The following is a 16940-nucleotide window of genomic DNA, read 5'->3' on the forward strand; positions in this document are numbered from 1 at the left end:
CCCAGGTGTATAAGGGTCCTATGCTGATAGCTGAGGATCCCCCTTTTCCAGGGATACCAGAATTTTGAAAATCGGCCCTGGGGAACTGGAGATATCCAACTTCAAAGCAGCAGTCCACAACCGACCTGTTAATTGCATTTCCCAGTCATATTTCTCAGGTTCTCTCTGACTTAGTGTTTTTCTGAGAGTATAATCCAAAAGCTGTGACTCTCCCCTTTCTGTGGACACTAGCGGCTTGTCTCTATCATGCCCAGAACCAGAGATATCAGCCTTCCAGCAGCCAGTTCCTGCTCCAGCTCCAAACGTCTGGTGTACAGTTTTATATTCTTGTCAATGGATTGCTCTGGCTCGTGATCTCTGATCCCCAAGTTCCCAGCACCTCCTGAAAGGTGGGACTCTAGGTTTTTATACTATTAAAGGCTAAGAAATCTATTTCAAGATAATGGCGATATCTGCAGTCCTTTGATAAAGCTGCAGGACACAGTGAAACGCGTTAGTTGCCTATTCCAGCCTCTGGATACTACAATTCATTACTTCCCACATCGTGGACTCCATCCTCCTTCCATTTGGAACCCCTCAATTCAGTGGCGGACACCGTGCACAGCTTATTCAGGACACCTGACAAATACTTCCCTGCACTCATATGTGCCTATCACCTACTGTGCACGGAAGCCGGAATCCCCATTTCACCCAGAGATACCCAAGGTGGTGGTTCGCTTAAAAGGACTCCTCGGTGACTCTTGCAACAACTTTCTTCTCCCATTGAATGGGTAACATGCACCAGTGAGCTACAGCGACTGATACACCCTTCAGCGGTGATCCAGCAATACCGCATCTATCGTGAGGTCTTCAGCTTATTCTCCACCAACCTGGGACCTGTTCCACATGTGGTAATATACACCAACCAACTACAATCAGTGAATGTTTCCACCCAATATTGCATAATATCCATTGAGGCTTGGCTATTGATTTTACCTTCATTCCAATTTACTTTTACCTTCCCCCCCTATATTGTTATAGTGTATTGTATTATTGTGTATTTTAATGTATTTTTAATGTGAGTAAAACATTTCATATATTTCCAATCATCTGGGATGATTATTTATAGCGCTGCTCGACTTGCCTTGTGCTTGTCCCTTTCTCTGTATAAGGGCCCTGTGCTGATAGCTGAGGATCCCCCTTTTCCAGGGATACCAGAATTTTGAAAATCGGCCCTGGGGAACTGGAGATATCCAACTTCAAAGCAGAAGTCCACATCCGACCTGTTAATTGCATTTCCCTGTCATATTTCTCAGGTTCTCTCTGACTTAGTGTTTTTCTGAGAGTATAATCCAAAAGCTGGGACTCTCCCCTTTCTGTGGACACTAGCGGCTTGTCTCTATCATGCCCAGAACCAGAGATATCAGCCTTCCAGCAGCCAGTTCCTGCTCCAACTCCAAACGTCTGGTGTACAGTTTTATATTTTTGTCAATGGATTGCTCTGGCTCCTGATCTCTGATCCCCAAGTTCCCAGCACCTCCTGAAAGGTGGGACTCTAGGTTTTTATACTATTGAAGGCTAAGAAATCTATTTCCAGATAATGGCGATATCTGCAGTCAAACAAGCTGCCCTTCCACTGTAAAATGACGAATATTAAGCCCACTCCATTATCCAACCCTCCCCTGCATATAAAACACCCGCTACCTCCCTGGAAGGGATGCAGTTAAAATCCCGTCGGTCGGGATCCCGGCGTTCAGAATCCCGACGCCGAAATCCCGACACTTTCTCCCTCCGTGGGTGTCCATTCCGAACGCCGGGATCCCGACCGCCGGGATTTCATACTGAATCCCCCTGGAAGGGACCCTTCATACAGCTCAGTGCCCCCTTCCACACGTCAGTGTTCACCCTCCCACCACCTGTGCAGTAAAGGAGTAATTAGCAGAAGTTACTGCTCCAGGTCCTACATGTTGAGTGGAATATAGAGCACCCACTGCCACCCGTGGGACATCAAAGCTGCCGCTGATAGCACCCCAACCCTTAGGAGGGGAGAATAGGTAAGGGCCCCAGTGCATTGCTTTGCCCAGGGGCCCACACTGCTGTTAAGATGGCCCTGCTGTTAGCACCAGCTAATAAGGCCTCATCTTCTATCAGATCTACTTATTGTCCAATACTTGTGAACTGTCCTTGCAGTCTGCTAAAATCTTGTTTCACTAGACATCCAGCTGTTTCTATTTAGAACAATGAAGTTTCAGCATAAACACATCTGTTATTACACTAGTTTGACCTTGGCCCGGCATTCTGATGGGAAATGTGGAGTCGAATAACATAAAATGTCGCAATATTCCATCTGCATCATCACAGAACTATTGCCTTGCTTTATTATGCAATAATACCGTTTTCTGGCACAATCATCACGTGAAGTTTCCAGATTATTATTTTGAAAAAAAAAAATTGTACTCTAGAAGTGATCATATAAAAATACATAAGAATTAGACCCATCTTCTTTAAAAAAATCGCATCAGATCGCATTGATATATGGGCCGATATCACATCCGATATATCGGCCGATATCGCATCCGATATATCGGGCACCGTAAAACTAAACAAGTACCAAAAAAATGTTATGGAGGAGAGTCTCAATCCAGCTGTACAGAGTGGGGTTTCATCAGATTAAGGGGGGTTACTCTGGTTGATTCGCTGGAATGCAAATTTGCATCCTTGCGAGCGAACCAGATCCCGCCTTGCAAATGGTGGTAACCCGGCCCACCGTTCGCACTAGCTGCAAATGGGTTTTACATAAACATCCATTCGCAGCCTACAGGGTAACATGGTCGCTGGCCATCCAATGATGTGAAACGCTCAGAGCCACCTTAGATCTGCGCGCACATTTGGAGGAAAGTGGGCGGGCAGCTGACACCATCGGCCCATTAGCATGAGAACGCCCAGCGTTCTCATTGGAACGCCCATGAAACACTGGGCTTTCCCATATGCTAATGGTCGCTCCCCGTTCGCGAGACTGGGTGCGTTCACCCAGCAGTTTGTTCGCTACGGGTGCATGCACAGAAATGTGCAAAGCGAAAACATCGGCCCCGTGTAAACGGACTAGAATAAGGTCCTAAGTTCTTAACACGTTTGTTTCAAGAGGGCACAGAGAATAGAACAATTCTACAGGTTTTTCATGTTATTTTTTAGCCGACAGTATTTCATGCCCTACCATCCACTAGTTCAGGCATTCCCAACCACGGTCCTCAAGGCACAACAACAGTTCAGGGTTTAGTGATATCCAGGCTTCAGCACAGATGGTTTAATCAGAATCCCTCAGATACTAATTAAGTCACCTGTGCTCAAGCCTGGATATCACTAAAACCTGCACTGTAAAGGTGCGTACACACGGGGCAATATGTCGTTAGCAATATATTGCTCAGCAATCATATTGCTCAGTGTCCCGTTTTCATGAAAATGTCACACTGCCGGGAGAAGAGGCAGTGGAAGTCGCTGGTCGCAGGAGCATGCTCCTCCGACCAGTGACCATTCAGGGGCTGAAAACGGGAGCGCACACCCGGCGATGTATCGCTGGTGCACACTCCAATCGCTGGCAATATGGTCGCTCAGCGACCATATTGCCAGCGATAAGTGTACCGTGTGTACACAGCTGTAGTGTGCCTTGAGGACCGTGGTTGGGAATGCCTGCACTAGGGCATAGAGGGAGAATAGAACAGTGCGCAAAGCTTTGCGAGCCATCCCGTACACTTTGGCGGAGTCCATGTCGAGATTCAGGACAAAAAATTATTATTTTTTTTTTAAACTCGGGTCATCCTTTTGACCTTAACCATGTCAACACATTTCATGTGTCGACATAAGCCATGTCAACCTTCTGTGGTTAACTCAATGCAAGTCAACCTAATATGGCCCATACCTGACCATGTTGGCACGTTCCCAATGTCTACATCGGAAATGTCAACATTGCGCAAGGACTGGCAGGATAAGCAACGTGAGGGGAGATTTCAGTGAGGATTAGCGATACTAGCCACACCGCAGGATTCATAAGAAGTTATCATATCATTGCCATAGCAGGTATCCCACCGCTAGACCACCAGGGATGTTTCGTCGACTTGCTGCATGCCGACATTACTACCTGGTTCCAGGATTTCTAATTTATTTAACTAAGAATGAATAATCTATAAAATTTGGGTTATTGAAAAAAATATGCTTAATTGAATAAAGATACTAGAGAGCGCCACACATCTTGAAAAAAGTTATTACAATTTATTGACTAGAATAATTAAAATGATAGACAATAGACATATAAAATTAATAATTTTATGTCTATTGTCTATCATTTTAATTATTCTAGTCAATAAATTGTAATAACGGTACTTGTTTCCTAGAACGGCCACAATCGTGAGTGATCGTGGCTCTTAATTAAGGGACACGATCCTCACGATGTGGCCGATTTTTAACAATTTTTTCCCTTTGATTGACAGAAATCGGGTCAATCGGTCGGTCGCGACCAATTAAAATCGGCCGCGATGCGACCGACCGATTGACCCGATTTTTCCATAGACTTCAATGTTAAAAAATCTTTTAACATTGAAATCGGGAGGATCTTGTCGGTCTTGTGCCATTATAATGGCACAAGATGAGATGGACTTGATTAAGTCCATCTCACATAGGGAAAAATGATAAAAAAGGTGAAATGGGCCAATATGACCCATTTCACATTTTTTATGTGCCCGCCATGACCCCACGATAGACGTCAACCCGAAGCGTGGCGAGCGCAGCGAGCCCGCGAGGGGCGGCGGTGCGCGTCCTCCGACCTTTTCATTCCCCTACTATCCACTAGGGCGTGGAGTGAGAATAGAATAGTGTGGCGAGCGCAGCGAGCCACCGAGCCCGAAGCGTGGCGAGCGCAGCGAGCCCCGCGAGGGGACGCGTATACCTGTGAAGTTATACGCGTCCGCTCGCCACGCTTCGGGCTCGGTGGCTCGCTGCGCTCGCCACACTATTCTATTCTCACTCCACGCCCTAGTGGATAGTAGGGGAATGAAAAGGTCGGAGGACGCGCACCGCCGCCCCTCGCGGGCTCGCTGCGCTCGCCACGCTTCGGGTTGACGTCTATCGTGGGGTCTAGCCCACTTAGTAACATTTGGGGGGGCAATTGAAAATAATCAAGTGAAAAAAAAAAAAAAATCGGGTGAAAAATCGGTCGGTCGGATCGGTCGCATCGCATGCGACCAAATCGCATGCGATGCGATCGATCCGATTTTTTATCTTACGACCACAACGATCTAAATCGTTGTGGCCGTGCTAGGAAACAAGTACCGTAATAACTTTTTTCAAGATGTGTGGCGCTCTCTAGTATCTTTATTCAATTAAGCATATTTTTTGCAATAACCCAAATTTGATAGATTCTTATTTCTTTCATTGGCAATTTCCAGAATTGTCTCTTGCGCTCGATTGTCTTCTTTTTATTTTTATATTTTTTTATTTAACTCAATGATTATTTTCCCATCTGCAAATTTTGAAAATGTATTTCCCAGAATCCTTTGTGATTCTCCCTAGGACTAGGCCACCTCAGTGAGCACAGACTGCTTCACCCGTTTATTCAGCAGTTGCAGACTGAGGCCTCGTACACACAAGTGCTCAGAAAATGGATAAAGGAATGCATTTTTTAGAATGGGGCTGAAAACGGGAGCGCGCACCCGGCGATTTATCGCCGGGGCACACTCCCATCACTGGCAATATGGTCGCCTGCGACCATATTTCCAGCAATTTCAGCCCCTATCGCCCCCGTGTGTACACAGCTTAAGAATGATCTTTCTTCCCACAAGGGTGCAGTCACGTGCCTGTCCCACTGGAGACACCCAAACGTGCTGAACCTCTTTGCGTGACTAGTAGGCGACTTTGGAGAAAGGGAATTATCGGTAAGTACCAAATTCCTTATTTCTCCTACGTGCATGGGACACTGTAGTCATCACATGTGGGATAATACCAATGCACTAAACCCGGGAGGGCAAGCGCTGAGGTTCCTGCAAGACTGCTCTACCAAAGAAAGAGTCCTCCTTGGTAAACCTGTCAAACCTATAGAATTTTGCAAAGGTATTGGGATCCCACCCAGGTTGCAGCTCTTCACACCTGTGGGAGAGAAACTCCTCTGGCAGCTGCCCAGGAGGTACTGACCGACTGAGTGAGCACAGATTGTAGCAGGAGTCTGTTGATGAGCCTTTATGTAAGCCTCCTTAATAGTAAGACATATCCATCTGGCCAGAGTCTGTTTAGACGCCAGCAATCCTTTGCATTGACAGAAAGACCCTTCAGGAGGTTGTGCGCTTGTGAAAGGACCAGCCTGATAGCCCTGAGCTCCAGGATATTGATGGGCAGCTTCGATTCCTGAGTGGACCATCTCCCCTGAAAAGTGTGATTCAGGGTAAATGCCCCCCAACCTCTCAGGCTGGCATCTGTCGTGAGAATTGTTCACTTGCAAGGCCTGAAGCTGCGGCCCTGCAGTAAGTGCAGCGTGTGAAGCCACCATCGAAGTGACAGACGAGCTTCCCTGGACGATGTAATCCGGTGAATTTCTAATTGGGACGCCGACCTTTGAGTCAGTAGATTTCCCTGGAAGGTCCTGGTATGGAACCGGCCATATGGGAGGGCCTCCAACGAGGCCACCATCATTCCTAGGAGGCGTGTACACACGTGGACTGAGACCCTGCATGTGAGCAAAACTTGACAAACTCTTCTGCAACACCAGAATTTTGTCCATCATGAGAGAGACTGTCTTGTCCACTGTGTCCAGCATGAGACCGAGGAATTTGAGTCTTTGGGACGGGTTCAGGTGGGACTTTTGAAGTTCAGTACCCAACTGTTTTGTGTTAAAAAAATTGCAAGCCAGAGGGGCGTCTGCTACTAACCTCTCCCGAAATGGGGCCTTGAGGAGCAGTTCGTCCAAATACGGGTCGATTGTGACTCCTTGCAATCTTAGAGAAGCCACCATGCAGGCCCTTATTTTGGTGAAAACCCTGGGGGGCCGAAGACAGGCCGAATGGGAGAGCCCTGAATTGATATTGATTGTCTTGTACTGCGAATCGAAGAAAACTCTGGTGTGGTTCCCAAATGGGAACATGCAAATATGCATCTCTTGTATCCAAAGACAGTAGGAACTCTTGTGGTTCGAGGGACGCTATGACAGATTGGATAGATTCCATCTTGAATTTCTGATAAGAAATGTACTCGTTTAGCTCTTTTAGATTTAGAATTGGTCGCACCAAGCCGTCCGGCTTGGGGACCACAAAAAGACTTGAGAAGTAGCCTGTTCCCCACTGGTGTGTGGGGACAGGGATAATAACTTCTGAGTCTAAGAGACCCTGAATGGCCCCGCAAAGAGCTAAACGGGTTTCTTCTAGTCTTGAAAGACCTATCGGAAAGAAACACGACGTAGGTGGAGCCTTGAACTGCATCTTGTAGCCTTGAGAGATTATCTGTAAGACCCATGCATCTCTGCAGTTCCAAATCTCTGTGAATAGTAGCAGTCTAGCGCCTACCGTGGGATTTCCACGTGAGCTGGGAAACAGTCATGCCACGGCCTTGTCAGTGGGCTTGGCGTCCTTTCGGGCTGTGTCAGCAGCAGCTGTGGCTGTCCTAGGCCCTCTACCTCTGCGTCCTCTGAAGGATGAGAATCCCCCTCGGGATCTGCCCCGAAAGCCTGAAGTGCTGCGAAAGGCACGGAAGGAGCCATGAACTGACGTTTCGGATTGCAGGAAAGCCGATTTTCCCCCAGTGGCTTGATAAATTAACTTATCTAGTTCCGGCCCAAAGAGTATGTCACCTGTATAAGGAAGAGCTTCTACGGCCTTTTTAATTTCTGCCTCTGCTTGCCAGGACCTCCGTCAAACTGTGCGTATGGCTAGGATAGCTGAGGCAGAGTCTTTAGCCCCCAAGGAGACCATGTCTGCTGATGCCTCTCCAATATAGGTAGAGGCGTCCTTAATGCCTTCTGCTAAGGACAGAAGTTCAGATCTAGGGGTGTTTTGTTCTAGGCCCGTAATTAGTTGAGCGGCCCATATTTCCATTGCCCTCGCTACCCATGATGAGGCCAAGGCTGGCCGTAATAAGACTCCTGCCGTGGTATAAATAGATTTTCATGTGGTATCCAGACAGCGGTCTGGTGCCTCTTTTAGTGATACTGCCCCTGAAACTGGTAGAGTAGTTTAAGACAGTCTAGATAAGGAAACGTCCAGGGTAGTTGGAGTCTCCCATGTTGCTCTGGACTCAGCAGTAAAAGGATATAAGGTCCTGATACGGGCTGATAACTGAAATTTTTTATGAGGTACTTTCCAAATGGTAATAAGTGGATTATCCAGTTCCTCTGAATCTGGAAAGCATAAAGGCTGCTTCTGAGTGCGGCCAAAAATGGAGAGCCGACTTGGGGCCTCGGACTGTTCTAGATTTAGGGTAGATCTAACTGCCCTAATTAACCCTTCAATGCCCTGAGTTATTTAAATAGACTGCGCTGCGAGCACTAATCTAGCCGCCCCCCTTGTTTGGCGCACAGTGCCCTTACCGGACTGGAGATGTGGGGGAAGATGCCAGGACCTGTAACACGAACAGCATAAGGCTGTGGTGGGTCCACCGGTGGCTGGGCACTGAAGGGAACACCGCATGCGGTGCCGACCAGACACCTCCAGGGTCCCTCATAACAGGCCTGTCCTCATAGCTGACTAAAAACGAGCAAATAAATAAAAATAAATAAAAAAACAACTTAAAAACCTAATCCCCTTAGGAGATCTATGCCCAGGAGACCGACTCCTCCGGGCACATTTTTAAGACTGGGGTGTGGGTGGGAATAGAGGGGGGAGGAGCTAGCCATATCCAAATATTTTACAAAAGTGCCGACTCCTCCAACACACCCACTCTATCCCTCACGTGATGACTGCAGTGTCCCCTGCTGCACGTAGGAGGAAAGTGTTTATATACATAAACAAGAATAAAATAGTAAAACGGTCATGAAAATGGAATAGTTTTATTTGATGGCAATATTACAGAAGTACACAGGATGTGACATTCACCTTCACGAAGATCTCTCTCAACACCTGAACCAGGACTAGTGTCTGAGGTGGGGTCACACTTAGTGTAATACCCTCTTTCACCAGTATATAAAACCCTTAGATATTCTTTGGTGCCCTTACTTAAGAACATACCCAAAAGTCTACATCTATAATGCATCTGTGCTAGAACACACAGCAGAGTTCCAAATCTAATGTAGGGTACACACAGAAACGATTTGGACACAAAACACCCAATTTAGATACAATCTTAACTGATTGTATGCAAATCGGGCATGTTTTGGGCTATTTCTGATCCGATTCCGATCCGATGCGCGGCCCCGCTGGTCGTTTCACAGATCGGATTGGATTCAGAACGCGTGCAGATCGTGTGCTCCAACAGATCGCGAGTTGATCTGCTCACGGCCTGCATCATTCCGGTGTGTACCAGGCATAACTCATTCAACCTACAAATAAAACTATGTACAGCAGATTTTGAAAGACTATTTACAAAGCGCCATAAGAGAAGAGATAAAATGGGTGTGATCTATCACCAGAAGCCTGACGGAAATATACAAGTCCAAAGATATTTTTTTTTATTTTTGCAAAAAATATGCATAGTTCATACATGTGGAGGTTTGCTATTAATTCTGTAGGTGTTGCCTTTAGCCTTTTTTGGGACATATTTGTTGCGCTCTAGTAATTAAGGATGTGCAGGTTTACATTGCGTTTTACGCTTCAGTTATGTTTTTCGAAGTAATAAGAGCCAGTGGTGGTAAGTCACCGATAATTGTAGTACTGCTCACAGTGCGTCCCACAGTTACAGCGCATTCCACTGTGGAACACAAGTGCTGTTTAGTTAGTCTATGCTGCTGTGCGGGAAATGTTTCAATTGTCCTCACGGGTCTGGTTCTGGAACTTCATTAAGGTCCATGGGTTCTTGAATTAAACAAATGTTGAGCCTGTGTAAAGCAACCCTCTATTTTAGTTCCAATTAACTGTAAATACATAGGGTGATATGTTTGTTATATAAGATGCTTGTGCGGTTGGGTGACCAATTGGCACAACCGGCGGCAGGATCATATACGATACATCGGATGCAGTCCTTTTACATATGATGTATTGTTTACAATCCTTTTCCTGGCTACAAAATCCGATGGGTCCTTGGTGCAGCAGTGACGATCTTTGTCTACTATTCGATGCACACAGGACCGTGCGTCAGATCAGAATCATTAAATTCCTCAGGCCAATGCCTCAGAATCAGATGAAAAAGGCCAAAATCACACTAGTGGATGGGGCTTTAAGACCTTACAGTTTTACAAAAACCATGCAACTTTTTGTTGCCACGGGTGTGAAAATGCAAGGTCTCTGTACATCTCAAGGTCTCTTCTTTGAAGTCACTTTCAGTGTCTTGATAACTATCTGAATAACTTTAGTATGCTTTAGGAACGTGAGCCGTTCCATTTCATAAAAAAAAATTGCAGACAAAAAACTTTTTAAAAAATAACGATGCTCCATTTCCTGTCCCAACTATGTGCAGTTATAGCTTCCCCGAACCATCTACCCTAACAGTGACTGGCCAGGACATTAAAAAAGTGATACACTTCTTCCTTGTCATATACCGCCACCTCTGTAGAACACTCAGTACATTTTACAGGGTGATACATTTCCGCTTCTGTACTCTGTGCTTCAGTTGCTGTATCCATGGAGGGAACTTTCCTTTTTTTGCGATCCCGTCTCCGGTGCTTCATAGGCTGTTCTGGGAATTTCAGTACTTCTTCCTTATTGACTGTGCAATTCATAACAAACATGGCTCTGTACTGTGTTTTATAGGACTCGTGCCTGCAAATGAGTTTAGAGGTTTAACACCCAGACCCAGTAGAGTAGCATTTTATCAAGTCTGGAGCAAGAGTAAATGGACAAGTACACTGTGGTTGCATAGAAACATATATTAAATAACAATTTTACCTTTGGCAATCCAAGCAAAGGGTGGTCATGCAGGCTGGGCAATTCAAAATGGCATCACTGCTGGGTATAGCTTGTGTTTTAGACTGCGAGGTCTGATTGTGCCTCTGCTTCCTTATGTTTCTGTAACTAGAATTAAACCAGACAGACAAATAGATGAGAATGATAATTAGCTGGATCTCACAGCAGGTCAATAATGCACGTCCTCATTGGCGGCAATGGGGTTGGTTACACCTGGTGCAGCCAAGGTGCCCCATCCCGTATTGCAGGCATGTGTCCACACACTGCAGTCACATGACCTAGTGGGAAGCTGAGCTTCAATCGTGCACGCAATGCTGCCTCCTCAGTGACAGGAGCCAATTGCTGCAGGATAATCTCACACTGCAGCAACTGTCTCTTGTCACTGCGGAGGAGCCAGCGTTTCATTGTCATACCGTGGAAGGGTGACACCCGGGCACAACCCGCACCCCCCTTGTGATGTCTGTGTACATCCTCTGCCCATTTCAAATGTCATGGATTAACCCTTTTTGCGTATTTTTCACACTTATTTCAGACTTCCAACAAAACCAAAAGGCAAGACCACAACATTTTGTGTAAACAAAAATTACAGTATTGGATGATTTCCTACGACCCCCTAGCCTTTCAGGGAATCCTCGTCCTTACCTCCTCCTTCTGGCATCCACCCATTCCTGGTCTCTGTCATCCTGATGCGGATCATATAGGAGGTCATCATTAGTTGGTACTTTGCGCTTCTGTTTCTGCTTCTTCCCAGGTTCAGCAGCTAAAAGTGATAACAAATGGGATGCATTATAAAATACACAACATTCAGCAGTACACTTGCATTTACTAACTTACGTCCAGCCACAATACAGAAATATAGGCTGGAAGATAGCAGATCATCAACACTTATAAAATCTAGAAGCAGCTTAAATATTTTAGTGGTCAGACAACCAAAATATATGAAAACATCTCATTCATGCCCCTTCACTGACCCTAAGGCTTCCCCACATACATTCCCACCCTGGTAGATGCCAGTTTCCAGAGTAAAATTCTTAGAATGCCACCAATACATACTGTGTACACCGAAGTGCCCCTTATACATAATATGCCACAATGTAGTGCCTCAATTACATAGCATGCCACACACTGTGCATCCAAAACGTGTCAATGTGTATAATGTAAATGAATGCGTACAGGGAAGCAAGGTTGCCGTCACTGCATCTCCTTCCTGGGCTGTGTCCTGAGACACCAGCAGGATGACCTGGTGGTGCTAATCAGCAAGGATAATCACAGCCATGCCCGTACTCCAGCCTGCGCTGCAGAGCATGCTGCAAATATTTAGCAACACAGCTTATCCAATCACAAAACAGAGGTAGGTCATTTTGCATGACTAAAGCTGGAGGAGATATTTGTGGAGTAGACTGTGTGGAGCAAACAAAACCTCAATCCCGGCACTGACTGACACAGGCACTTTAGGGTTAATTTTGTTAGAAGCCAGTTGACCTACCAGTATATTTTTTGATTGTAGGAGGTAACCCAGGCAAACACGGGAAGAATACACAAACTTCGCAGTTAGGGCCATGGTGGGAATTGAACCCATGACCTCAGTGCTGTGAGGCAGTAATGCTAAGCATTACACGTCCGTGATGCTTAATGATGTGTATAAAATACCATAAAATCCTCCAGCACTGGAATAACAGAAACAAGAAACCATACATATTTCATAAGCATGAAACATACCTTCGTCCTCCAAGTCAGAATCAAAATATACATCATCATAATACTGCTGACTGCTGCCTTCTGCTGGTGCGGCAGAGCCAGAGGCTGCACCTAAAACAAATAGCATAGTGATTACGGGGTGGTCTCTGAAACCCAAGGGGGGAAGGGGGGGGAACAAAAAGCAAAACCTCTTTAGCTCTGTGATGGGGAGTGTCATTCAGTGTTCTCAGCAAAGAGTCTCCTACAGAGCTCGAAATGTGTTGGTTCTTTCTCATGCTGCACTGCCATTACGGACCCAAGTATGTCCGAGCCTGTGAGTGTCTAGCAGGGAGTTATGGGAGACTCTTTGCTGAGCCCTGTGTACGGTGGTCCCTTATAATAATAATCATCAATCCACTTCTACTCACAATATGATGCCTGGTGTTCAACACAAATATTATTCTATTATGCGGATTTGGATGGGACCCTTTAGGTCTGATTTTGGAAGTAACAGTTACCACACCTGTACGTTGGACCTGCCAGCTCCCTTCAACGGTTTTCATAGTAGAAGTCAGCTCCTTCTCCATCTCTTTTGCAAATTCATCTTCACTGGAGGACTCGCTCTCACCAGTAAGACATTCACGAATCAACTTTCGCTTCTGCTCAGGGGTTCCATGTAAAAGCACATCCAACTCATCCTCAGAACTTTAGGGATGGGTAATTAAAAATGACATTACTGGAGTAACCTACAGTCAAGCTAAATAAATTTCACCAGCATTAAATAAATCATAGTTTCACTGGTAAAAACGCATTGCTATGAATACACCAAAATATCACCATGCACATAATGCAGTAAAATATAGGAGTCATTTAAGGCTTAAAATGTATCCATAAAATGATAAGCAAGGTTTATCTGATTTAACACAGCAAGAAAAAAAACTGACACAAATATAAAGATTTACAAATGCTAAAAATACCTGCTACTGGCACCTTCCTCATCACTGGGCTCCTCAATTGCATAGGCGTCATATTCTGGCTGTAACCGGTGCATGATGAAAGTCTAAATCAAATCTCTTTGGCATACAGCATGTGGTGTGTTCGGTGACCTGCTGGTAAAAAAAACATTAGGTTTAACCTCAATAAATGTCTCCAGTAATTCTGAGGACAAATCTAAATCAAAGATGGAGCTTCTATCATAGATTATAATGTACTCCTGACCAAAAACCAAAAGAACATTAGGAAATGTACTTCCCCAGCCACATAACAATCGTTTCAAAATAAGTCATGCAACAACAAACATTGCTGCTGCCCAATTAGAAATGACGACATCACCGCTCCGCGACTATAAGCAATGGCATCTCTGCTGCATGATTATAGGCAATGACACCACCTGCTCCCGGGTAAAAGCGATGACACCACCTGCTCCCAGGGTAAAAGCGATAACACCACCTGCTCCCTATAAGCGAGGAAAACCCTACTCCCTGCCTATAAGAAATTACATCCCTGCTCACAAACTCTTATGCTCTGTCCCTCTGACTTGAGCAATATGGGTCAGAACTTATAGTAGTATAAAAGGACTTGTGCTGCTCTCTAAAAATCATGGTACCCTCAATACCCTAAAACCACAACAGCCTCTGAAGACATCCCAATGAGAAATATACTATTATTTTAAAGAATAACAACACCTTTGGCACTAAAGATCGGCGTTATATATACTGCACTATAGACAGCAGGGTGTGTGCTAGGACTTGTCGTTGTGTATATTACCGGTGTCTAGAGAGCAACCACGGCCAGATCACCCGGAACATGCAGGTCAGGGGCTGCTAAACAACCCAATTACAGCCAGCGTCGCAGGATAATGGCGATGTGACCGCACTTTCTTCCGTCGCACCCCATGTGACGTCACTATGCAGGCCGCGCTCCCGCTCCGGGCACAGAGGACAAGCGCTCGCTCCTGGGAGCATGCGCGCACGCGGCTCCGTGCAAGCTTCAGTCACCACAGTGGACGATGATATGTTGTCGGTAGGGATTGCCATTGTTGGCGATAGTTCAGTCATCGATGGCAGCATATCTACTGGATGACCATCGATGTTTTTGACTATCGATAGTCATCTATTTTCTTTGACTGACTGGCTCATGGGTCAATCACAGGTGTCGGAGACAGAGCTATGCACCTTTAGGAGAATTAAAATATAAAAATAAAAAATAATTGCTGTGCCATCGATGGAGGAGAACCATCTGGTACTCCCCCATCGATGGTAAAACTATTCTACATCAACCATAAACCATCGTGTGCACTGCCTAATGGTCGCTGGAGCATGCTCCTGCGCCCAGCGGCTTTCCCCGACGATCGCTGTGCCGGGAAGTCAGCGCCGGGGAGATCAGCGTTGATCTCCCCAGCCCCGTGCCGCTGCTCCCTCCCTCCTCCCATCAAAGTGATCCCCCTCCGCCCCGTAGCAGTGTCTCCTTTTCATCGCTGATGAAAAGGAGACACTGAGCAATATGATTGCTGGGGATATATTGCTAGCAATATATCCCCAGCAATCATATTACCCCGTGTGTACACAACAGCATAATGCTGTGTACACATGGTGCAATATGATTGCTAGCAATATATCCCCAGCAATCATATTGCTCAGTGTCTCCTTTTCATCAGCGATGAAAAGGAGACACTGCTACGGGGCGGAGGGGGAGCGCAGCAGCAGCAGACGCTGCTGCTGTCACTTTGATGGGAGGAGGGAGGAAGCAGCGGCACAGGGCTGAGGAGCGATCACCGGGGAAAGCCGCTGGTCGCAGGAGCATGCTCCAGCGACCATTAGGCAGTGCACAGGGGAGTGCGCAGCTGGCGATTTATCGCCAGCTGTGCTCCAAATCACTGGCAATATGGTCGCTCAGCGACCAGATTCCCAGCGATTTTACATGAAATTGCACCCGTGTGTACACACCTTAATCGCTTTTTCAGCTGAAATTTACCTTTTTTTTTTCTTGCCAGGACTTATTTCGGAGTCCCTTGCACACCCCGCTAATGACTAGGCATTTGGAATTTTTCAACTAACATATCGACAATATGGTAAAAACAATGGCCTTATTTCACCCCAATCTACTTTTTGAATGTTTTATGCACTTCAAATGTAACTAAAGTGTTTATACACAAAAAATATATAATTTTTTTGCTATTTTGACTTCTTTGAAAAAACCCGTGCCAAGCGTAGCGGTAGCGCAGTGATCAACTTTGCCCAAAGTGTGGCAAGTGTGTATATGTTTTTAATGATGGTGGTTACACATTACTGAACATACATAATACACATTTATACACATAAAATTTGATCAAAAAATCCCCCAAAACTTGTGTTGATTATTGTTATGTCGACCAATTACCTTTCGACCTAAACACTTAAAAAAACTGTAACCACACCATTTGGCACATTTTAAGTAACTCTAGCACTTTCATTATGACCATAACAGCCTTCTATACGATTCAATTGTCACTCTGTTGGGGTCCAGGAGGCCTTCCCCATTTTTTTCAGATTGGGATCTCCATCTAGAATGTTCCGTGTTCTTTACCTATGTAACCGGATACAATTTTAACTAGGCTTACCATATTGTTATTAAATAAATCATAGACTGACTTATCATAGACAGTCATATGGTCGACATGGTCAAAGGGTCGACAGGTAAAAGGTTGACATGGTTAAAAGGTCGACATGGAAAAAGGTCGACATCAGTTTTTAATGTTTTCGGGTGTCTATGTCGACATAGGTCAACATGGACACTGTCTAAGTGTGCTACGCTCGGTGCACTATTTTAGTCTCCCTCCATGCCCTAGAGGACGGTAGTGTATGAAATACCGCCTGTCGGCACATGTCGACTGAAAATTTTGTAAAAAAAAAATGCATGTCGACCTTTTTCACGTTGCCCTTTTGACCGATTGCCTGTCAACCTTTTTCATGTCAACCTTTAAACCCTGTCGACCTTTTGACTGTGGACATTTTGACCCTGTCGACCATATGACTGTCTATAGACTGTTCTGTAGCAGATTCAAATAAATTGCAAGCTTGAAGTCAGCCAGCCACAGAACCTGTGTAATTCAACAATGTCCCAGATCAAAGACATAGTACGGTCAGCCTAGTTTTAACAGCATTTTAAATTTCTGATCTAACCAGCTCCATTAGATTTTTTATAATCACTGCGGGTAGATTTACAACCAAGGGTGCCTCAAACAGGAGCAGCGCCTTTGATTATCACATATACCCTATA

At 45.4% G+C, this 16940-nt stretch overlaps 1 protein-coding gene across 2 annotated transcripts; it reads right to left on the reverse strand.

Moving 5' to 3' along the window:
* Positions 1-8979: 8979 nt before the first annotated feature.
* On the reverse strand, positions 8980-14603 carry EAPP (E2F associated phosphoprotein). Of its 2 annotated transcripts, none has more exons than XM_083166007.1 (7): positions 14451-14603; positions 13661-13792; positions 13207-13388; positions 12726-12815; positions 11649-11766; positions 10989-11114; positions 8980-10862 (listed from the first exon to the last, which is right to left on the reverse strand). In XM_083166007.1, exons 2-7 carry the CDS (start codon positions 13732-13734, stop codon positions 10586-10588), a joined length of 867 nt encoding a protein of 288 aa, XP_083022133.1. In that variant the 5' UTR covers positions 13735-13792; positions 14451-14603; the 3' UTR covers positions 8980-10585. The 2 variants fall into 2 exon arrangements, with proteins under 2 accessions (XP_083022133.1, XP_083022134.1); XM_083166008.1 differs by having other exon boundaries at positions 13661-13789; positions 14451-14600.
* Positions 14604-16940: the final 2337 nt, after the last annotated feature.

Source organism: Crinia signifera, chromosome 12 (genome assembly GCF_055691185.1).
Source record: "Crinia signifera chromosome 12, ASM5569118v1, whole genome shotgun sequence".
Taxonomy (NCBI): domain Eukaryota; kingdom Metazoa; phylum Chordata; class Amphibia; order Anura; family Myobatrachidae; genus Crinia; species Crinia signifera.

Excerpts from the sequence above, each read along its gene's own strand:
- EAPP (XM_083166007.1), bottom strand. The coding sequence starts at position 13,734 with ATGCACCGGTTACAGCCAGAATATGACGCCTATGCAATTGAGGAGCCC. Across the intron at positions 11,115-11,648 it reads GTGGATGCCAGAAGGAGGAG|TTACAGAAACATAAGGAAGC; the intron begins GTAAGGACGAGG and ends GTTTAATTCTAG. Across the intron at positions 10,863-10,988 it reads CTTTGCTTGGATTGCCAAAG|GCACGAGTCCTATAAAACAC; the intron begins GTAAAATTGTTA and ends ACTCATTTGCAG.